The sequence below is a fragment of the Nyctereutes procyonoides genome, unplaced genomic scaffold (genome assembly GCF_905146905.1).
Source record: "Nyctereutes procyonoides isolate TBG_1078 unplaced genomic scaffold, NYPRO_anot_genome, whole genome shotgun sequence".
NCBI lineage: Eukaryota > Metazoa > Chordata > Mammalia > Carnivora > Canidae > Nyctereutes > Nyctereutes procyonoides.
This window is the reverse complement of record NW_026575047.1, coordinates 48718137-48741926: the sequence shown is the minus strand read 5'-3', so window position 1 is coordinate 48741926 and position 23790 is coordinate 48718137. Positions and strand designations below refer to the sequence as shown.

General features: G+C 39.5%; 1 protein-coding gene across 1 annotated transcript in view; it reads right to left on the bottom strand.

Annotated features, from left to right (window-relative positions):
- Positions 1–466: 466 nt before the first annotated feature.
- The window catches only part of LOC129510209 (uncharacterized), a 156998-nt gene continuing 133674 nt past the window's right edge, over positions 467–23790 (bottom strand). Inside the window, exon 4 of the mRNA XM_055326186.1 lies at positions 467–1287. Within this exon, the coding sequence (XP_055182161.1) occupies positions 853–1287 (435 nt within the window). The 3' untranslated portion in view covers positions 467–852. The remainder of the gene's footprint in view (positions 1288–23790) is intronic.

The window sequence follows — 23790 nt, the reverse complement described above, 5'->3', positions numbered from 1 at the left end:
ATTTTGAAAGGGATGGATTTGCTTCGGCAGGTCCGACAATAATGTTTAGTTCATGGAATTCATGGTGAGAAATTGAATTCATTAATAAGCAATGACTACCTCTGAAACAATAGAAATGTACAGCAGACTTCAAATAGTAGTAGAGGATCAGCAGGCTGTTCATATTTATTTGATGCCATCCATTTATACTTCTTCCGTAATAAAACTGACAATTAGAATTCATACCATAAAATACTAAAATGTGACATTTTTCAACTAATCCAAGTGTTGAAACAAATATTTGTCATCTATAATGCTTTCTGTGTGCACATCCTCATCTCTTACTTGCTGCCATTAGTATGACCCATCTTTAGAGTCAGAATTATTGAAGGGTTCTATCAGGACCCAACCTGAAACCAAGAGTCTGACACTTAACCTACTGAGCCACTAGGTGCCCTTATTCAAAACATTTTTATTTTATTTTATTTTTCAAATGTGCATCATAAGTTTATTCCCGATGCGGGACAGATTCCTTCCATCCCCAAAATGAATCGCATGCTGCCCTGGAGAGATCTAGGAGATTCTCCTGCCATATCCAGGGAAGGAGTGAGAAAGGCAGGTGCTGAGGACAAGGCAGGCTTTGCAGTTCCCCAGCCTATTATCGTCCCCTCCTCAACAGAGGAGAGCTACTCCCCACTATTAATATTCTCATCCACTCATCCCTTAAAGAAAAAGCCTCCACTCTTTGAAAACAAACAACAACAAAAAAAGACCAAAAAAATCCCCCTCAAATATGGGAGGGAGGAATCCCAGGCTGTGACTTGAGGTGAAAGGTCACTAACAGAAGAGGGAAAGGGAAGGGAGAAGGAACCATCACTGTTTCTGCTGCAAGGCCTCCTTCCTCGCTGCATCCTGCAGCAACTGTGTGTCCACCTCATCTGCCGGCAACTGCACATAGTGGACCACTGAGCCACGGATGAAGCAGTTCTTCACTGACAACATGTGAGGATATTTCTCAGGGTCTGTGACACTGATGTCAGTTAGTTTGATGTTGAGATACTGATCCACAGAATGGAGGGTTCCACAGATGCTCAGGTCATTCTTGAGTTCCACGACCACATCCTTGCCCACCAGGGACTTGAAAAAGGAATAGAAGAGCGTGGCGCTGGAGACGCGGGACGCCGACGGGACCGGGGAGGCGAGGGCCAGGAACCGCGGGCCTGGGGCCGGCGGCAACCGGGAGGCGAGCCCACGTGTGGAGCGGGACCTCAAAACTTTTTTAAATGAGCTTATACTATATTCCAGATACTGTATAAGTCACTGAAAACACAACAGTGAACATCTCTGTTTCTCATGGAACTTGGATTATGATGGGAAAAACACAAAAGACATAAAACAAACAAGGAAAGAAATATTTAGGAGTTGCCAGAAAATGATCACTGCATGTGCTGTGAAGGAAATAAAACAGCCAATGTCAAAGAAAATGTAGCTACTTGAGATGTGAAAGCTGGGAAAAGCCTCTAAAGACTGCTTTGGCTTTCATGTGGGAAATTGTACATGAGAATATCCAGAAACAGAACTTGCAGAGCTACTGCAATAGTCCAAGCAAGAGACCTTAGTGGCATGATCAGGGTAGCAGAGGTGTCAGAAATATTGACAAATGTCTATCAAAGAGCCAGTAGGATTTTCTCCCTGGCTGAATATGGGGACAAAGAAGTCAAGGAAAATGTTGAGGGTTTTTTCTGCAAGAGAGACTCTAGTATAATGGGGTGGAGATGGCTAGGAGAGGAGAAAATTGGGAGGTTGGGGGTACAAATCAAGAGTTCCTCATTGGGGGTACCTGGGTGGCTCTGTGAGTTAAGCATCCCATTCTTGATTTTGGCTCTTGTCATGATTTCAGGGTCATGGATTCAAGCCTCACATGGGTCTCCATGCTCAGTGGAGGTTCTCTCTTGTCTTCCACCTCTGCCCCTAACTGGCTGAGCTACCCAGGCACCTCTGGTGTTGACTTCTTAGAGCATTTTATGCTCTTAATCACTCCCTCCTCTTTTTATTTTCATGACACAGCATCCTGGTGATTCTTCTCTTACTTACTTCTTACTTCTTACTTACTTCTCTTGCTCACAGTTTCTTTTGCAGGATAATTCACTCTTACCTAGTCATTAATGTTTGAAGTCTCTCATCTTGGCTTTTTCTCATCTCATTCCATTCTTTGTCCCTAAAAGATCTCATCTAAGTCCAGGGCGTCAATTATTAGGGCATCAAATGCCAATGACTCACAATATTATATGCATATCCAAAGATCATCTAATATCTTTAAATCCAGATATACAACTTTCCTCCCTTCTTGCCTGTTTGGCCCGATGTCACTCAAACTTGGTGTAGTCAAAATTCAATTTTCTTCAGTGTTGCCTAGTTTAATGAGCAACCCTGGCATGCATTCAGTTATAGAATTGTCCTTGGATTCCCCACCCTTCACCTCCAGAACTAGCCAAGCCATTGCCCAAATTTTTCAACTTCACCTGCAAAATATTTATTGGGTCCATCTACTTGTTTTCATTATCTCTACTACCACCTCCAAACTGTCTTTCTTTCATGCTGTACTTGTCTCCCACAGTCCATTATTCCAATGGCAGTCCAAATAACATTTTTAAAGGACAAATCTGATTCTAGTAGAGGACTTAGCACTATGGAATGGTTTCTTAGTCATCTTATGGGAAAAACAAAATCTTCATGGTAGTACTGCATGGTCTAGTTACTGGTTATCTTTCCAGCTTTTGAGTCCCACTTCTCCCTCCTTTTCATTCTCTTTCCTCCAGCCCTATTGGCTCCTTCTGGACCTCTAACAAGCTTCTCTTTTTCCCACCAACAGAATTTTACACACGTTCATCCTTCTTTTTCTAAAACTCCCTCTCATCCCATCTAGTTCTTTCCTACCCATCTTTTAGATCTTAAGCCGTGCAAGTTTCATGCACTTTAGGAAAGCCTTTCTCAGAATCTCCCATTCCCGATGAGGTCATATTTCATTATTATCTCTTTCCATAGAGCTATTTTCCTACCTCCTTTGTACTTACTTATTTCATCTCTAGATGTCTTTAGATGTTCCTTACTGTGCTTATTTGATAATGGTCTGTCTATTGCCCTAGAATGTAGGCTCCATTAAAACAGAGAAGCTCTATACTCACTACTGAATCTCAAGTATCTATTCCAATGCTTAGCACATAGTATGTACTTATTTTTTAAAAACTTCTGAATAAATGAAGGGACCCTGGAGTAAGTGTTTTGAATAACGGAGGAGGATTTTTTTTTCAACATGAGTATTTTCTGAACTTCTGTTAATTTCATAAAATCATCATTGTGAGAGGAAACAAATTTTTTAGAAAGAGATGTTAATACTGATTGTTAGAAGCTTATGTGATATCTTTGGGCTTCCCTAATATAAGAACTGACACCTGCTTTATGAGATCTATAAAAGTCAGCTAAAATAGCAGCAAAACATTCAACAAAACCTGACCCAATTACCTCTTTCCTGACCTCCTAGGTTATATATACTTAGCCTAATTGTCTCTGTAATTGTTCACTTTAGAAACACTCATGATATGTTGACTACCACCCTTAAAGCCTTAAAAGGCTACATCCCTGGCCTCAGGGTCTCAACAAAGTGATCCATACAGGCTTCAGGAGTGGGAGGATAGAGAGAATGATTCTGTTCCCATCTAACAATCTGAATAAATATCATAATATAGTGCACCAGAAAAAACAATTATGAAATCTCCTCCTTCAGGTCTTGATCTTCAAAAGGTGCTCCTTTTTTTTTTTTTTTTTTTTTTTTTGAGTCAAGATCTAATGATTCATAGGAAATACTATGTGGGCACACAAAGAATGAAATGCTTTGTCATCTAAAGAACCCACATGAACCTCCACAGGAGTGGAATGTGTTATTTACTAAGAACGTACTCGAAGCACTTTTCCTGCATTATTCTGTCCTCGGGAAATTTTCACTAAGTAAGTACTGTCATTCTCCTTTTCACATGTGGAAACCAAGTTTAAAGAGGCTAAATACTTCACCCAAGTAGCACACAGAGTTAGCAAGAACGAGCTGAACCCAGGGCACCTGACCACTACACTGTTAATGCCACTCGAGAGAAAGGAAATCAAGAGAGCGAGAAGCTGGACTCCTTATAACCACAACTTTACTTCCAGAAAAGGCGGCGTAAATAATTGCCACTGAATTTAGAGTCAGAAAAAAATGGGTTTGAGTCTTCCCTCTAATCCTCATTAGCTTTGAAATAATCACTTAGGCTTGAAAGGTCACTTTCCTCAAATGTAAAGTGAGGCTAATAGTATCCTTATTTCAAGATTGTAGTGTGGATTACCACATGACCTAATGACATCACAGGACATCTGTGACATCATCAGTCTTGCCCTCATCACTTTGTGAACCACAAAAGCATGGCTTAAGGAGGTAATGATATTAAATATTAGGTAGATGTATGTACCTACATATGCATATAACATACGTATCTATATACTTGAAGAAGAAAATGCTAGATTAAATCCAAATATCATTATTCATTATAGCAGTTCTCTCCTTGCCCAAAGAGAAAGCAAATTCCCCAGCCATTTGACCATCTGTGAAATTTTAAAGCTTCTACAACACACTTCACAAGTCCAATCTTTCTGTCCCCAAAGCCCACTCTCTTTGCCTGAAGTGTGCAGGCAGGCTGCACACACAGCCCCACAGTGTGGCTATGGGGAAGCAGCCACAAAAACACTTAGGGAAAAAGCATTCCATCCAATCTCGAAAATTAATGTTAACTTCAGATGTTCAGATGTGAGTGGGGAAGGCCCTGATCTACTTCAGACAGGATCCAGTTATCGTACTTAATAACATAGTTGTAAATCTGAATAAAATTAAAAAGAGATCAAACTCTATAGACAAATGCTTTCACTAAATGCCCTCTCTTGTGATCTGAATACCAACTACTGTGTTGTATAGTCATTTATAAAGGGGCTTGGAGGTAGGCAATAGTGGGGGGAAGGGGTCATTAATTTCAGCCCACCCAGAAAGGTGTTAACTATGCCCCATCCTTCTGGCTAGATGATAATTAAGCCGCCTCTTTTGTGCCTCCCTAGAGGAGGCATATATACTGTATTACTCTACAACACAGTTAGTGCGATGCAATTGCAGTGAATCAAATCTTGTTTATCCTAAGGACGGGGCGGGCTCACCCAGCTAGGGGTTTTATTTTTAATTGGGGTTCACAGCAGAGTGAACACCCTCTTCGCTGAAAATTCTGGATGGCTCTGGGGCATGTTCAGTTAACTCCCTCCCTGCCAATCGCTAACACCACTCTCAGGGATTGTTAAGTAGCATCCATAAAAACTGTTTCTATCACAAAAGGTCTGGCACACTTCTCATGTGAATTTTCAAGTCTTTCCAAAGAGTTTTTGGTGTCTCTAGGAGCCTGATTAGTCTCCACATGTCACTTTGACAATTTTGGATCATATATCAGTTGTTAGGGTCTATATCTATGTTAGGTATTTTCACGTTCACTTTGCATACTGTGGTCCTTGAAGCCTAGAGATGCTTCAGTGAGTTGTCAGGTGAAAGATGTCAGTTAATTAGAAAGCAAAGCATAGTTTCCTCCCACTCACTTGGTCAGGAGACCATGAACCCTGCACTGGTTTTGAGTGAAAAGAGAAAGCATGTCATAGATTTCATTTAATTTTGACTGAAGCCAGTCTGGCCCGTTGGAAGTTGCCAAGTGATTATAGTTTGGAACTGGTGGGTAAGGGTTACTTTGAGCCTAAGAACAATGATATGCAGGAACAGGACCCAAGCAGAACCATGGTTAAGGAGACCTCTGCTTTGTAGTAATCTAGGATGTTACCCAGTACACAGAGGCTACACCAGTTACACAGAGGTTCTTGATACTCCTCTACTGAATGGCCCATAGGTGATATGCCAGGGTGGGCAAAGCATAGGCTTTGAGATCAGATCTGATGCAGTTTAACTTTCTGAAACTGAGTTTCATCATGTGATAAAAATGAAGGTAAAGTATACATCTCGCTGGTTTACAGTGATGACCCAAATAAATAATTAATGGAAAAGGCCTGGGCACCTAGCAGGCACTTGGTTCATATCATTATTTTTTCATAGTTCTCTTTCCATACACGAACACATGCATCTCACTTGTCTGCAAGTATCTTGAGGGGAGAGGTGTGACAAAATCATCTCTGGTAGACCCCCAGTAAGGGACTCAATGAATGTTTGTTGAATTAATGCTAATGTGCTCAGTGAGGTCTAAATAGTCTTTCACCAGGAACAAGAAACGGCCAGACTGCATCTTATATTGTGAGCAGTAGTCCAAAGCTAGAGCAGGGGTGGCCACTCAGTATCAAACAGACCATAATGAATTTGCCTCAGAGTTTAAAGGGTTAAGTGAGCAGCTGACAGAAAAATGTGGAGGACTTATCAGGATGGAGATAGGTCATGGGCTGTGAATCCAAGGATTTGGGTAGAGCCAAAAGAGTTGGGTGGTTGTTCTCTGGAAGAAAAATGTAAAGACAACTTTTAGAGGCTAAGGCAGAATAAAACAAAGCTCACAAGGAGCCCTGGTGGGAAATGTGCACTTGAAGTGTATGCAATATCATGTTCTACATTTCCAAGAGAAGATGATAGTGAGGTACCCAAGAAAGAATGGATTCACTGGCAAGAGACTCAATCCTTTGACAATTCAGACCAGGTTCAGTGTGTTGGGGAGGTGTTTCCATAAATGGCTGAGACATATCCTGGGAGACAGTCAACCAGACTGAAGTAGATGGACTCTAGGACCCTCACTCCCCACACTCAACCCCTTTTCAATCAGGCCGACCCATGTCCCCTGTGTCCCCTTCAAAACTGGTATTCTGTATCGATTTGCATTAGGGCAAAAAGGAAAGATTTTGGAGAAAACAGATCACCGAAATGTCTAGAAATGAATAAAGAATGTACATCTCTGCCACGAAGATGATGAGGTTTAAATTCACAACTTGGCACTTTAAGAGATTAAATTCTTGAACTAACCCTGGTGGATTTCAGAATATGTACATTTGAGCAAAACATCAACAACCACAAAACCTCCTAGGAGAGAGGAGTGGAAAGGCTAATTCAAATCTCTGGGTTGGTGCTTCTTTGGGTAATGTGCTACCTGACACTGGGCATAAATATTTCAGATGCTGGAGAGAAACCTGTGTGTCACACAGCAAGACAGCAACACGACATCTCCCAGCCCTGTGTTTGTAGAAAGGCACCAGGAAAGGGGGAATGGGAGAGACTGCCCTATGGCAAGCGCATAATTTAACACCAAGCAAATAGAAGAACATATGTAGAGCAAAGCAGAATATAGGAGAAATTAACAGAGATAAATGTAAAGGAAATTTAAGAATTGCTTTTACAAATAGTATGCAATAAGCTTGCTTCGCTGACAGAAGATACTTACATGCCTTAACAACAACGTTGCGACTCAATGTCTTTTAAATATTACACGTGACTTAACATCTTTTAAATTTTACTTATTCTATTGTACTAAAGTGAAGCAACAACAAAGGGACAATGAATATCTCAAATAACAGAATACTTTTGAGGACGTTGAAATCTCTACTTTATTCAGTGTTACAGTCTCTTCAAGTTCTACCTACATATCTAAATATAAGTAAAATTGAGTCTAACACTGTCTTTGGATAAGCAGGAAAAAAATATATGTGTGTGTGTTCATCCTCTGTAAGCTAGACAGTGATTGCCATCTTGCTCAAGTTAGACACAGACTGTTTGCAGGACAAGTTTCAGGTAAATGTAGGCCAGAGAGAAAAAAATGCTTTCCTTAAAAAAATAATAATAATTATAAAAGTAGTCTTTATATTCAGCCCTCATATTCTCTGGAACTAGCACAGTTTATAGCATATAATAGTTTTTCAAACCATGTTTTTAAATTGTAAGTTGTATATACCATAAAATCTACCATCTTAACGCTTTTTAAGTGTACAGTTAAGTGACATTAGGTACATTCACAATATTATACAACCATCACCACCATCCATCTCTGGAACTCTTTTCATCTGGAAAAACTGAAGCTCTATGCCGAGGCGATCTTTAGCTCCCCATCCCCCCACCTCCTGCTCCTGCCTGTCACCATTCTACTTTCCATTTCTGTGACTCTGATGAGTCTAGGACCTCAAAGTAGAATCACACAGTATTTGTCCTTTTGTGTCTGGGTGACTTCATTTAGCAGAAAATTCTCAAGATTCATCCACCTTGTAGCCTGTATCTGAATTCCCATCCTCTTTAAGATTAAATTATATCCCATCGTAGGTACACATCACATTTTGATTATCCATTCATAGGTCTGTGGCCATGTGGTTGTCAGGCATGTTTTGAATTAATGAAGAGATGAACTAATGGATGGATGTGAGACAGGAGAAATTAATAAATGAGTGAATGAGTGAAGTGGTAAAAACTTATACACTGGAGAGACAGACAGAGCCAGATAAAGACCTGGACTAGCACTCCCAGCTTTGCAAATCTGGGTAAAGGACTACACCTCCCTCAATCTCACTTCCTCATCTGTAAGGGAGGGAGAGGATTCAGGTAGAAAGCTAGTCAACACAGAGCCTTCAGAAAGTGTAGGTCACCTTCCCTTTGCCACGCACCGGGACCAACGGGGGTGGCCTTTCTCCCCTCAGCCACTCACATTGAGATGAAGACACACATGGCCCTGTTGATCTCACGTTCTGCAACAGAGAATGAAGCCACCTAAAATCCCAGATTACACTATGCCCTCTTAAAATTCTTTCCCCCACCTTGAGAAGAAAAGTAACCTGAACCATTTGCACCCAATAAGATCTTATTCATCAAACCACATACACCAGTCTTTATCTGTTACTTGACAACGTAGTGGTGAGCAAGGATGATCTCAGGTGAAAAGACCAAAACTCCTACATTTATACCTTTGAGGAAACCCTTGCAATCTCCTATCTTAACACCAGAAAAGTCAAGGAGACCGTTCAAAGCTTACACAGCAAACTGACCTTATCCAGGGAGTTTTTAAATACCACCTTATTTCTTAGGATGTGCATTTGTCCTGATCTTGAAGGTATTCTGTGTCAGGCAAGATGGTCTTTGTGAAACCTATGTCTGTGCCTATCTGAATAACTGAACCTACTGTCTCTCCCTCTTGCCCCCCAAGGGCACTCCAGCAGTTGAGGAGAGGCCAAAGCAGGCACCATCTTCCTGTGAATCAAGATGGGCCCTCTCTCCCAAGTGGAGTGGACAAGTCAAGTGCTTTGGGCCCACTTTCCAGTCATCCTGGGAACCTCTGGGAAAGGCAGAGGGGCCAGCTACCTCAGTTTCCAAATACGTCAAAAAAAGTACAGGCCTTTTGTGCAACAAGTGTCCCACTGTACATAGATGAAAGATGCTCTAAGAGTGGCCATATTTCTTTTTATTATTACTTTGTCATCAGTGATTACCAAAGCCCTCAAGTGCTTGACGTGGTTGCCTAGAAGCAGCAGTTCACAGTCCCTGCTTGAAAGGGGTTGACAGTATGTAAGTAGTTAACCCTTGCCCTGCTGAGGAGCCCAATGTGATCACACACTATAAACATTCTCTCCGAGCGGTGAGCAAAGAGGAGCAGCTATTTCTGCTCACGGGTCCCATGCAAGAGGTCAGCTCCACCTAAAAATCAAAGCCCACCAGGTACGATAGGTGAAAACCCTGTGGAGAAAATAAAACTGGAGCTACAAAGCTGATCTTAGTTCACAGACAGTTTTAAAAATCGGCCCCCTCTTTTGAAAGGCTGGTTGGTTATAATGGTGCCCTTTTGCAAATTCCCTCTCCTCTGGGTAGTGACCAAACCCACCATGGTCCTTGCGACCCCTTACACTGGGGTTGCAGAATACTTGAGATTCAGCCTCATTCATTCTTGCTGCAGAGGCTGGACCTCCAGATCTTGGGTTTTCTTTCGTCCAAAAATCCAGCCATCACTTACGGCCAAATAGCACCGAGGCTTTTATTTTTTTTAATTCATATTTTTAAATCTAGGTAATGCCCAAAACACAAAAATCATAACCACCACCCCCCAGTACACATGCACCATACCTGATTGGTTGCATTTACCTCCCCTCTGATTAGCTAACATCAAGGAAGTTGACCATAAACTCTATTTTCCACTATTGATTAAACATTAAATAAGGGGAACCTGAGTATTATAAAAAGATTGTAGAAGAATGACCAAACCAGAGAGCAAATTTGCTTTTCCTCCAACCAGATGATGACTAGAGCTTTATAGATGTGAGGGTGAAAGATTTACATGTATATGCATACATATATGCATACACACATACATATATACGTGTGTGTGTGTGTTTTTTTTTTTCCTTTTGGATTTGGCAGCCTAATGTTAAAAATGAAATATTCAGCTCTTCGGGGGTGGATGATTTTCAGCAAAAGGGTTTATAATTTAGTAATTGGAGAAATAAAAGACGCCTTTCCAACATGGCATTAAAACTCTCTAATAAAATAGAGAAAATGAAGGTCTAACATGACAGTCTTTATCAAAGTGTTTATAGAGACATTATATGTTCTCGTAATTGTTTAGCCAGTGAATTAATGAATCCTCTCTGTAAGTCTCCATTTGAAATGATTTCGATGGTGTCTGCTGCTCGGCTGCTTTGGAAAAGCCTGTTGTCTGCAGCTCCGGAGAAGGGCCTTGAACCCTGCCATTCAAACCCTTTCAGCCCATCAGCTGAGTCTAATTGCCAGAAAGCACACGAGACCTCAGAGCCTGATTGTTCCTCCACCTCCTTTGAGGTTTGGAGGCATGAAAAGCAAAAGGAAAAAAAAGCTCCCTTTTGATCTTCTGTTCCTTTCTCTCTCTCTCTCCCTCTCCCTCTCTCTTCCTTTTTTTGTCTGCCCACTCCTACTCTGAGAATGACACATTTCTTTATAAGGCTGCTTCTCCTTCTTATAAGGACAATAATTAATAAGGCCTTTATAAAATGAGGCTTGAATTGGTGTCACCTCGGGGGTGGTCTGGGGCTCTGAAGTGAAACCTCGGTGGGCCTCGGCCTTGTCTGGCCTCTGCACAGGTCAGGTTTAAATACTCTGACCCCAATTTTGAGTCTCTTTCCCTAATGAGGCGATTCGCACAAGGATACAAAATTATACGAGCAGGGGAAAGAAGACAAAAGAGCCAAGGTGTAGTTGACACCACACTAGCCACATTTTATTATTATCTTTGTGCCTGTGACATCACAGCTGTGGATGTCCTTAAAGCTCAGAGCTGTCTCTTGGTTCCCATGGTAAGCTTTCTGGAATGTCTTCACAGACCCCCGTGAGCTGCCTGCCGCTTGACAAGCTCCGAAAGAAGTGGCCTGCTAGAGCTGGTGACCAGTTGCCACTGCCTTCTCTGGCGCCATGAGCATTACCAGAGGGGCTTTCTGAGTTTCTGCACCACCAGTTTCTGTCAACTGCTTGATAAAACTGCCTCATTTGTATCCATATAATTTTATGGGTACATCATGTTGATGTCAAGAGTTTGCTACGTTTTTCTGCGCATGTTATCTGTCCCCAGTTTGGCTAAAAGCAGGTTGGTTTTGAATGAACAGGATGGGGACAAATCTGTTGCCAAAACATCCAAAAGGCTTTCACTATAACCAAGTAGCCTTGGTAAATTATGTGTATATTTTGTCTTAGAGTTACTAATAATAGGGTAGATGACCTGTACGGATTGTGTTTTTTTGGCTCATCACATTTTTTTTTTTTTACAAATAAAATGATGTGATGAAGGGAAAAGAAGAGAGATGGTAAATCGGGAGTTATAATAGGAGATATATACTTTTTTATCCTTTGCAATAGGACTTCTTACCACATCGGATACATGCTGATCAATTTGGGGGTGGTGGGTTCTATCCAGAAAAAAAAAAATAGAAAGAAACCTACATTGAGAGAATCCGATGGAAATTTGATGTACCAAGACATGCCAAAAAGACTACTGAGTCCAGAAAAAAAAAGTGTTGCAAAATGAACATTATAAATCCAGTTATGTGAATTGAAATAAAGTAAGATGTTTTCATTGTAAAACAATGTTTTTCTTGTTAAAAGGGTAGATCTCTTTCATTTCTGCTCATAAAGAATGGCACAAAATACTTTCAGATGTACTACAGCAAAATAATAACCATCCCCAAAGAATCACCACACATTGACTTTCTACAAAATGGGTAATTAAATAAGACCACTGTCTCTGAGTAATGAAGGAAAGAAAATTGTTATCATAATAGTAGATTTTCTTATGACATAGCTAATCCATAATAGCCTTCATCTAATAGGAAGTGTGGGTTATTGGTGTGCTCTGGTTAAATTGCTTTCATTTCAGAATTTTGTTCACTGGTGCAACAGAGGTTGAGGAATTGTTTTGAGGCTCAGGCAAAAAGAAGCGTCATTGAACTTAAGGAAAAAATCCTTTAAGAAAAAGGAATATAAAATGGTAAAAGAGAGAGGTAAACAGGAGAAGCAGAGGTCTCTGCCTCCCAGAACCAGGATAGGAGTGAAATTCTCAGTCCCTTAAGTAAGTGGGCCATGTGAAAAGTTCTGGCCAATGAGTTGTCAGTAAAGTGATGCGTGTCACTTCCAGATCAAGCATTTCACTGCCAGAAACATGGGGAGTTTTTCCCTCTGGTGGGATAACTGACCACGGTTGAGGTGATAATTCTCCATCAATCTGGGTCTTCTAAGAGTAGAGCATCTGTGTGACGACACAGGGACTTTCGTTGCTTCAAGCCATTGAGATTTCAGGACTGTGTGTTACCTCAGCCTAACCTGTATATTCTGGTTGATATTGGACAAATCCCACCCAGTTGAGCTGAGACAGGTACAGTGTCTTATCTTGAGAAGCAGCAACAAAAAGATGTGAATGACGCCATATGTAGTTTAACTTTCCTACAGTTCAAACTCGGTGATCACCATTAAGAGCCATTTAAGCATGTGTCCCCTTAAGCTTTGTGAAGGATATATAATTACATTAGAAGATAGAGAAGTATCAAAGAGCAGGAAATGAAAAAAAGAAATGCCAATAGTATTTTTTGAGAAGTTTTTTTGTTGTTGTTCTTTTTGTTTTGTTTTGCTTTCAGGAAACATTGCACTTGAAGTTGTAAGGATGAACATATCTGCTTAACCGTTTGGTGCTTTGGTTAGTAAAACAGAAATCAGCAGTTATAAATTTAAATATCTGGACGATCCACTGGAAGAAAGACAGTCTCTTCAATAAATGGTGCTGGGAAAATTGGTCATCCACATGCAGAAGAATGAAATTAGACCACTCTCTTGCACCATACACAAAGATAAACTCAAAATGGATGAAAGATTTAAATGTGAGACAAGAGTCCATCAAAATCCTAGAGGAGAACAAAGGCAACACCCTTTTTGAACTTGGCCACAGTAACTTCTTGCAAGATACATCCACGAAAGCAAAAGAAACAAAAGCAAAAATGAACTATTGGGACTTCATCAAGATAAGAAGATTTTGCACAGCAAAGGATACAGTCAACAAAACTCAAAGACAACCTACAGAATGGGAGAAGATATTTGCAAATAACATATCAGATAAAGGGCTAGTTTCCAAAATCTATAAAGAACTTATTAAACTCAACAGCAAAGAAACAAACAATCCAATCATGAAATGGGCAAAAGACATGAAGAGAAATCTCACAGAGGAAGACATAGACATGGCCAACATGCACATGAGAAAATGCTCTGCATCACTTGCCATCAGGGAAATACAAATCAAAACCACAATGAGATACCACCTCACACCAGTGAGAATGGGGAAAATTAACAAGGCAGGAAACAACAAATGTTGGAGAGGATGCGGAGAAAAGGGAACCCTCTTACACTGTTGGTGGGAATGTGAACTGGTGCAGCCACTCTGGAAAACTGTGTGGAGGTTCCTCAAAGAATTAAAAATAGACCTGCCCTACGACCCAGCAATTGCACTGTTAGGGATTTACCCCAAAGATTCAGATGCAATGAAACGCCGGGACACCTGCACCCCGATGTTTCTAGCAGCAATGTCCACAATAGCCAAACTGTGGAAGGAGCCTCTGTGCCCATCGAAAGATGAATGGATAAAGAAGATGTGGTTATGTATACAATGGAATATTCCTCAGCCATTAGAAACGACAAATACCCACCATTTGCTTCAACGTGGATGGAACTGGAGGGTATTATGCTGAGTGAAGTAAGTCAATCGGAGAAGGACAAACAGTGTATGTTCTCATTCATTTGGGGAATATGAATAATAGTGAAGGGGAATATAAGGGAAGGGAGAAGAAATGTGTGGGAGATATCAGAAAGGGACACAGAACATAAAGACTTCTAACTCTGGGAAATGAACTAGGGGTGGTGGAAGGGGAGGAGGGCGGGGGGTGGGGGTGAATGGGTGACGGGCATGGAGGGGGACACTTGACGGGATGAGCACTGGGTGTTATTCTGTATGTTGGTAAATTGAACACCAATAAAAATTAATTTATTAAAAAAATAAAAAATAAAAAAATAAATATCTGGATAGGATCTATCAGGTGACAGACATTTATGAATTGTGAACCAGGAAAGTATAAAACAGTAGAGAAGAGGTGATGTCCATGGCAGCTGTAAAGACCTGCCATGCCTAAAGGTATTCAAAATAAAAGAATAACAATGGCAATTACAATAATAATAAATAACAGCAACAACAATGGAATTTAACTTTGGATCAGCCAAACCTGTGGTCTAAATTCAGCCCTTCTGACACCAGTTTTTTACCCCTGGGGAGATGGTGTCTTTGAACTGATAGCACTTTCCAGACACTCTCAAGAGCTTCAAATACACATCACAGAATCCTTCAACAAAATAACTTTGTACAATGATATTCTTTTACAGTGGGAAGATTCTCCCGATTGGTGATTCATTCTGGCTGATGTGTGAGATCTGAAATGATAGTTTCAAACAGATTGTTGTCAAATAGACCTAGACTTTGATTCCAAGCTCTGCCATTTAGACTCATGTGACTTTTGTCACTGAACCTTTCTGAGCCCCATTTTTCTCCTGTGTAATGATGGGGAAGAGGGTGCACCAAGGCTCAGCAGAGCAATAACGATACAGTTAAGGAGTAGATGTCAGTAGGGTACAGGTCAGTGGCTCAAGCATAATACCGGAATCCCTAAGTCTGGGCTTACAGATTGCCTGGCTGAGAATCAGAATCAAAGACACACAGATTCAAGTGGAAGAGAAACAGCGAAAAACTGGAAGGGGTGTTGGCCATGCACAGAGACTACTAGAACCTTCTGGAGCTATGTAGCTGAGGATAACACTTTCTTCTGTGCTGTTCCTGGGCCTTACAGATCAGAAAAAAAAATTATCTTCTGATTGAAAAGTCAAGTCTTTGGGATCACAGTTGGTTTGCATCCCCCTCCTTAGATGATCTGGGGAAAGAGCAATTTTCAAGGATCAAGCCCCTTGTTCTGGCTTTTTCATCATGTGCAGAGCAACTGGAAAGAAGCCTGACCTTTGACCTTATTAGCCAGGCACCAACCTATGAGCCACCAGCTGCACTCCGAGTCCATGGGCAGTCACGCCAGATATTTGCCTCATCATTATCTACCATCCTATTCTTTGCCAATCATTTACCCATGTTGTTACTGTGTTAGTTGTTATTTTAGGCTACATAATGGCTCATTAAAACAATAGGAGTCTGAAAATAAATTGTGTTTTTAGGATAACTCTTTATGTTTGCTGTCTTTGTTAAGTCTTACTTTTATTATTTTTTTGGGTCAGAATTTCAACTTAACTTATCGTTTCCTGATTTGAGACCTGGATTCTTGAGCATATGTAGGAATCATCTAGGGATATGATTAAAATGCAGAATCTGATTCAGCAGGTCTAGGATGGGGGCTGAGATTCTGCATTTCTAGCAAGTGCCTGGGTGATGGTGATACTACCTGTCCACAGACCAAACTCTGAACCATAGGAATTTAGATATGTTTTCTTTTTTTTTTTTAGATATGTTTTCTTAATGTCTGTTAGCTTTATTTATCAAATCTGTAAGTGGGTTTAATAATAACCACCTTACAAGGTTTGGGGGAATATTAATACAAGTTAAAATATGGATTAAAATATATCCATTTATAAATGGATATCAAGTGGGTAAAATACAAAACCCAAGATTATAAGACATAGGAATACTTTGCTATGATAATCTAAGAAAGTACTCTGCAAAAAAATTGAATAACCAAAGGGACTTTGGAAGAGTAGTACTTACTACCAAAAGACAGAGCAGATATCACTATAATGTCTCCCTTTAATGCTTCTCTTCACACAAGAATAGCAGGGAGAAAACAAGCCATTCTAAGAAACATGAGGCTACCACCACCACAACACCCAAACGGAAGGACTGTGCCTCCTCAACAGCCAGCATCTGAAAGGCCTACCAAAGTAGAAATAACTATTAGCTCTGTACAAAAACTGTGAAGACTGAACTTAGAATGATGAAAGAGAGATTGAAGATTCTAGAAGGGAATGTCAACATGGGGTTAAGAAAGTGGTCAGGCTAGGGTGGATCACTTGAGAAGAGGTCTGGATTGAAAATCAGGAATGCAGACCAAGAAACTGACAGATCAAATCAATGACTATAGGAATTTTTTAAAAAAAAACATTTTATTTATTTATTTGAAAGAGAGAGCAAGTAAGAAATAGAGAGCATGAGCATTGTGATGAGCAGAAGTATACTCCCCACTGAGCAGGGAGTCCAGTGAGGGGTTTGATCCTGGAATCCCAGGATCATGACCTGAGCTGAAAGCAGACACTTAACAACTGAGCCACCCAGACATCCCATGACTATAGGAATTTTTGAAAAGTCAGTTTTTGGACTTTGGAAAGGTACATTCATGTAGTGTGGGCAGCCCCTACCTCCCCACTGTCATCCACCACAATATTTTTGGCTGAAATATATGGCTGATCACACTGAATAGGAAAAATAGAAACTGTACCAATAGCATCATGGTGGTATGCATCAAGTTCTGTGACCAAAGAAATCATGGAGAAATAAAACTTCGGGGAGTTTAGAGTTACAGATGAGGAATTATAGATCTTCACTTTTTTGAGATGGGCTTGATAGTGATTACCAAAGCCAAACTGCAGCTGGGTCTGTTTGTTACTCAGCACTGCTCTCTCTCACTGACCCATCCATCTGAGTATGTTAACACTTCATTAACCTGTCAGTACGTGTCATAGAAGAGTTTAGTCATTTTTTCCACTAAGTCTCTTTATTAAAGTTTAACCCCTTATGTCAAAATCCCTGTGCTTACTGAGACATGTGTCCTAAATATAACTTGGGAGACATTCCCCAATAGAAAGGAAGTGAATCCCACAGTACTGGGCCACAGGAGCAGTAGCCTGAAAGGAACATGCCCTACTGCCACTCTGGGAGCCTCTGATGCCTTTTGTGAATTATCATGATGGCCTGGATGTGGTAAATGTTCTTGCAAAACAGCATGTCCTCCCTCCCTCTGCCACAGATGGTCTATTTCCCAATCTACTGCTAGCATAAGGGGAAACTTTCACCTTTCTATATACACCTGTCTGAGGCATATTTTGTATCTCCTATAATGAGGAAGGATATTTTTTTAGAAGATCACTTACTTCACTACTATAGACTCACTACTTGAAAACACCATTTCAATTTCTTGTGCTTGATTGTGATTTACTAATCTCATCTGAAATTTCCCCAAACTCTTTATGTATTTTATAGCTTTTTCTGGCTTGTTAGTTTAAAATCACATCCTTGTCTTTTATTTAAAAGGAATATTTTCCATTTTCTAATTTAGAGGACAGTTAATGGAATATTCCAGTTAAGATTTGGATGCTCTCCTTTTGGTACATTTCTGCCTAGGGGTGTGTGTGTGTGTGTGTGTGTGTGTTTTAAATATTTGTTTTTGATGTAAAATGCCAGGAAATGGATTGCCATGAGAATGTGTACAAAAGATCAGAGAGGTGTGAAGAACCAAGATTTTAAACCAGCTTCTCTTGGTTCTATGTAAATTAATTCCCTAATGTAAGGTTACAACATTTAAACATTTATATATATTTTTTTTAACAAAAAGAAATCTCCCTGGTGTCAAAGTACTAACTTTATAATTCTCTTTTCACCCTTGCCAACTCCCAGCAATGGTGTCAAATTTAATTAACTTGTGGCTTAACCACATTTACAGTGTTCCTGATCCAGTTTCTATTAAGCAAGTGATTCAAAGTGAGGGTCAAGGCTATTTTTCCCCCAAGTGAGTCACAAAAAGTACTTTGCTGTGTAGGTGGACATAAAATCAGTGAAAATATGCAAAGTCACTGAGTTCATAATGGATTCTCTTATTTAAAAAAAGGGGGGGTTTCAAATGAGTTTTCTGTTTTTAATTTCCCAAATGAATGTAGAAGAAATGGCAATACGGTCATAGATTGGAAGAAAGTCCAACATTTGGTTCTCCTTTTTTTTTCCTCTAACTGTGCTTATTACCAATGTAGCAGAGGTGATCCTGAACTCTAATTCCTGATTCTAATCCAGTTTTAAGTGGTTACATAACAGTGTACTCTAATGAAAATTTGTTATCACTGTTTCATTCATTATGAAATCCTGTAAGAATGGTGAATGTTGAATTTGAAACATTTACTTTTGTTTAAGAAATTGACATGATGGTGGTTAAGGTAAGATTCAGAGCTATTGCCAAAGTGTGTGTGTGTGTGTGTGTGTGTGTGTGTGTGTGTGTGTGTGTAGAGAGAGAGAGAAAGAGATTCAATTTTTATAAAAAAAAAAGGGAAAAAAATTCATCATTATGGTTGCCCTCACAAAAATCAAACTGCTTATGACAAAGAAAATTAAGTCACCTTCTTAATTTCTACCACTTTATACAGCATATATTTAAAATTTTCATCATAGTTCAGAAGAACGCTGTTGGGTTTCCCTTCAAATGACCTAAATTATGGCAGAGGTTATACTTGTAAAGGCCAGTACTCAAAGCAGACAAGTGCTTTTCAGAAGTAAAATTGTAGTAATTAAAAAAAACTTTCTGACTTCATTGTTTTCACAATACACACGTGAATGAAATTCAGAACGTGAAAAATTCTGTGTTATTCATATAGCAGTTTTGCTGGAAAAGTGGTTAAGGGAAAAACCAGAATAACTGCAAATAAAAATGCCACATATGGAAATGCCTTCTTTTTTTTTTTTTATAAATTAATTTTTATTGGTGTTCAATTTACCAACATACAGAATAACACCCAGTGCTCATCCCGTCAAGTGTACCCCTCAGTGCCCGTCACCCATTCACCCCCACCCCCCACCCTCCTCCCCCTCCACCACCCCCAGTTCATTTCCCAGAGTTAGGAGTCTCTATGTTCTGTCTCCCTTTCTGATATTTCTCACACATTTCTTCTCCCTTCCCTTATATTCCCTTTCGCTATTATTCATATTCCCCAAATGAATGAGAACATACACTGTTTGTCCTTCTCCGGTTACTGTGGCCAAGTTAAAAAAGGGTGTTGCCTGAGTTCTTCTCTGGGATTTTGATGGAATCTTGTCTCACATTTAGATCTTTCATCTATTTTGAGTTTATCTTTGTGTATGGTGCAAGAGAGTGGTCCAGTTTCATTCTTCTGCATGTGGATGTCCAATTTTCCATATGGAAATGCCTTCTAATTATTTTTCTGATACAGAAACTGCATGTTGAAAAGAGACATGTTCTCATGATCTGTGTGTGAACAATACTTGGTCTTAAGGCTGGGTATCTGGAAGCCCACATGCTCACCCCCCTAGAGTAAACACACAGCCCAAGAACGAGAGAAATCGCAATACCAAGTCCCTCCTTGTGAGGTCACCCACTGCTAATGAGCACTGTAATGAGCATAGAGATTCACACAGATTAGGCATCAGCCTGTTTCAATACTCACCCGCCAGGGTCCCCTCGAGGGAAGCTACTTAGACTAGAGCCTAATAAAGACATCTGTGCTTGTCTCCACTCAGATGCAGCTCCTAAAGAAACAACCATTTGTAAGATTCTTTTTTCACATGCCATCATGTTTTCACACGTTAAAAAAAAAAAGTCAAAATGATTGTAGGTTAAAATGTTTGGACATTATATTCTCTGGGATGAACCATTATTTCTTTGATGACATAATTCTTTTTTAATCTCCTATGGATTCTTTATAAAATATGAAACACATGCTTCTTCCCACTAAGTGGTATTGGAGCAGAGAGTAACTAACGTTTCCAGTCTCTGATTATACCCACAAATAGAAAATAAGACGGGACCTTGGTCCCACTGAAATATCCAGCCTTTGTAATACTGACTGAAATGTCAAACTCACCTTCAGACACTCAGGAATCCTTGCCTTAATTGTTCTATAAAATCAAAGAGCCAATTTGTTTGTATTCTGATATTTGGGAAAAGACAAAGAATGCGCTTTAGTCTTATTTCATAGGAGGGCTATATAGGAGTCTCGTGATAAAACATATACTTTTTAAAATATTGATATGCAGATATGCAAGGTATGTGCAAATATACACAGAATTTGTTCCAATGGCATCACATACTTATTTAACTGGGATTAATATTATCCCATATGCTACAGCCATTGCTATTTGAAATGGAGAAGTCGGTGCACTTGGATTTAGAGCCAATGGTCAGCCATCAGAGGAGGGAGAGCAAATAGTACAATTCACCAGCTCTGATCCCTGCTCTGGGGGTGGGGAGAGTAGACATGTCAACAAATTAATAAATAAAAAATCTGAGCAAAACAGATTCCTCTTTTTAAGGCTCTACTCAGCAATGTTAGGTACAAAATTAACATTTATGTCTGACTCCAAAAATGTTATCACTAATGCCTTCACATATTTACCTACCCTTTGTGTTGTCCATTTTCTTTAATCTCATTATTTTAATTCATATTGTAGCATCTTGTGGTAATTTTGCTTTTCATGAGAACCTTTTAATGTGCCTATTCTTTTGTCCTATTTTTATTGGATTATTGAATTATTGTCCCTTTTCTTGAATTGTAAGTTTTCTTTATCCAATCTGAATATGAGACGTTTACAGAGACATACTTTCCAAATTCTTCTCCATGGTCTCTGGTTTTTTCTTTTCATTTTCTTAATGATGTCTTTCTAAGAGAACAAGCAGTTCTATTTTAATATTTTGCTCTTGTCACAGAAACAACTAGAAAAAGGACGTAAGCTCTGAATAAAGCTTACTAACTCCACATACTGAATGGAAATTTAACAAAAAAGATGGGAATTTTGTTGAGGCAAGCCAATTCCTTGAGGATTTTACCCCTAGCCCATTGTCTGTTGCATTAATACTACTCATGCCATATTTCTTGGTGATTTCAGTATTTATGTAGTTTATGACAGAATTAACATAACTTAATTCTCCTATTATCTGCTTTTCTCCTAGTCCAATGGATTCACCTTCTCAAAACTCTGTCCCAAGCCCTCCATGTCTCCTTGACTCATGAACTAAAAAGAGCACCAGGCTCAGCTTTGTGTCTCTTTCTCTCTCTTTTTTTCTCACTCCCCAGGGAAAAGCAGTTACTCATTTGAACTTAATACTACTTAAAAAAATATGACTCCCAAATCTCCTCCTCATTATTCATATAATTTCCAGGCGGAAAAGCAATTAAACTTATCAAGCAAAGTTTGGACATTCCATGGGTCTAAGTCCAGAATGTAATGAGGACTTTTATAATAGGCTACATAACAGACCCCAAAGATATCAGGTTCTAATTCCTATTATATTATTTTAAAAGTTAATCACTAGACAAATGTGATTAAATTGAGACCTTGAGATGGAAAGATGATCCTGGATTATCTAGTTGACTTTAACTATGATCACAAGAGTCCTTATAAGAGAAAGGCAGAGAGGTATCTGGACACACATGAAGGATAATGTAATATAAAAATACAGGTGGCGATCGGAGTAATGTGACCACAAGCCAAAGAATATCAAAAGTCACCAGAAGCTGAGAGATGTAAGGATCATCTTCTCGAATCTCAAGAAACATTACAGCCTTGGAAATAGCTTAATTTAAGTCTAGCGATACTTATTTGGGGCTTTTAAACATAAGAATTGTGGGAGAATATATTTGTTATCTCAAGCCACCCAGTTTGTGATAAGTTGTTACAGCAGCCACAGAAAGCTGATACAACTTACCCTGGGTTTGTGTTGGCACAGCAATGATTGGGCATAGATGGGGATGTCCAGTTGGACTGATTAACAATTTCCTGATTAACAGTAATGATGTTAATAAAAATTATAGATTACTGAGGAATTCTCAAACTGCAGGCTGGTATTGATTTCATTGGGGGCATAATAATGTTCTAGATATATGTATCTTTCAATAGTACATCTTCTCTCTAAAGATAAGAACAATACATATGATTGCACACATATGATGACCATAATGTCACACTTCCTTTTACAACAGCAATATAGTAATCTCAGCGTTGCTGTCGACAGTACATTTCAGGCTTGTTGTCTCTAAGTATAGGCCTATATGAGAATATAGGATCCAGATCCACCAAAGTAACATAAATTCAACATGACAACCTATAAACAGAACTTCAAAGTACTGTGAAATTAATAAGTAAATGCAATGAGTATCTACATTCCAGAAGAATAAATTCAAAGTAATCTACAAAAAATAAAGTATGAAATGAGGCCATGTGAATTGATAACAAGTGATCCAGGGAAGGCATCCAGAAACCTAAGATTCTCCTTTGAGTTTTGGATACTTGTTGTGTCACTTTGAACTTGCCCTTTAACAACTCTGGGACATATATCTCCCTCACCTAGAAAACTCAATCTTAACTACAAATATTTCCAAATCAAACAATGTATTATTTTTACTATTTCTTGTGCCTATTGCTTTCAAGATGTATTTTCTTCATAAATGAACTTTATTTCAGCACCACACAGTCAGGAAGGGGTACCTGGCATTTCTTTCTTGCTGGCTTTTCTACCTTTGGCCAAAGTTGAGCTCAGATGCCTACCTTGCAGAGAAAGCAGGATCCCATTGGATTATCTTGTTTCCCAGGGACTCAGTAACACTACACTTGGTCCTACTGTTCACATGGATCTCAGAGGAACAAGATCTTTCTTTCTTAGTTTTTAGCTATTGTAGAACTCTCACATTGAATTTCTTCCCCATCCCTTGGCAGAACTTAGGTTCAGAGACAGAATAATGTCTGTAAGAGTTAATTGGATAGGATAACTATACTCCATTTTTGTTAAAGTCAGCATTGAGATTTAAGCCACCTAACTCTGACATCAGATCCTTTTTTAAAGATCATTTAGTCACATATGTTTACCAATGCACTTCTGTTTAGTTCTAGTATTCATGTTAGGTCCTTGACCAAGTTCACACTTCTGATAGAAAGGAAAAACCACCATCAGCATCAATGATTAAGACACTGAAGATGAACAAAATAGAGTGTACAAAAGGTATTTTAAATTTATCTGCATAGGGATCCCTGGGTGGCGCAGCGGTTTGGCGCCTGCCTTTGGCCCAGGGCGCGATCCTGGAGACCCGGGATCGAATCCCATGTCGGGCTTCCGGTGCATGGAGCCTGCTTGTGTCTCTGCCAATCTCTCTCTCTCTGTGTGACTATCATAAGTAAATAAAAATTTAAAAGATATTAAATTTATCTGCATAGAGAAGGACAATAAAGAATGTTTCAAAAGGCAAACATAAATGTTTTT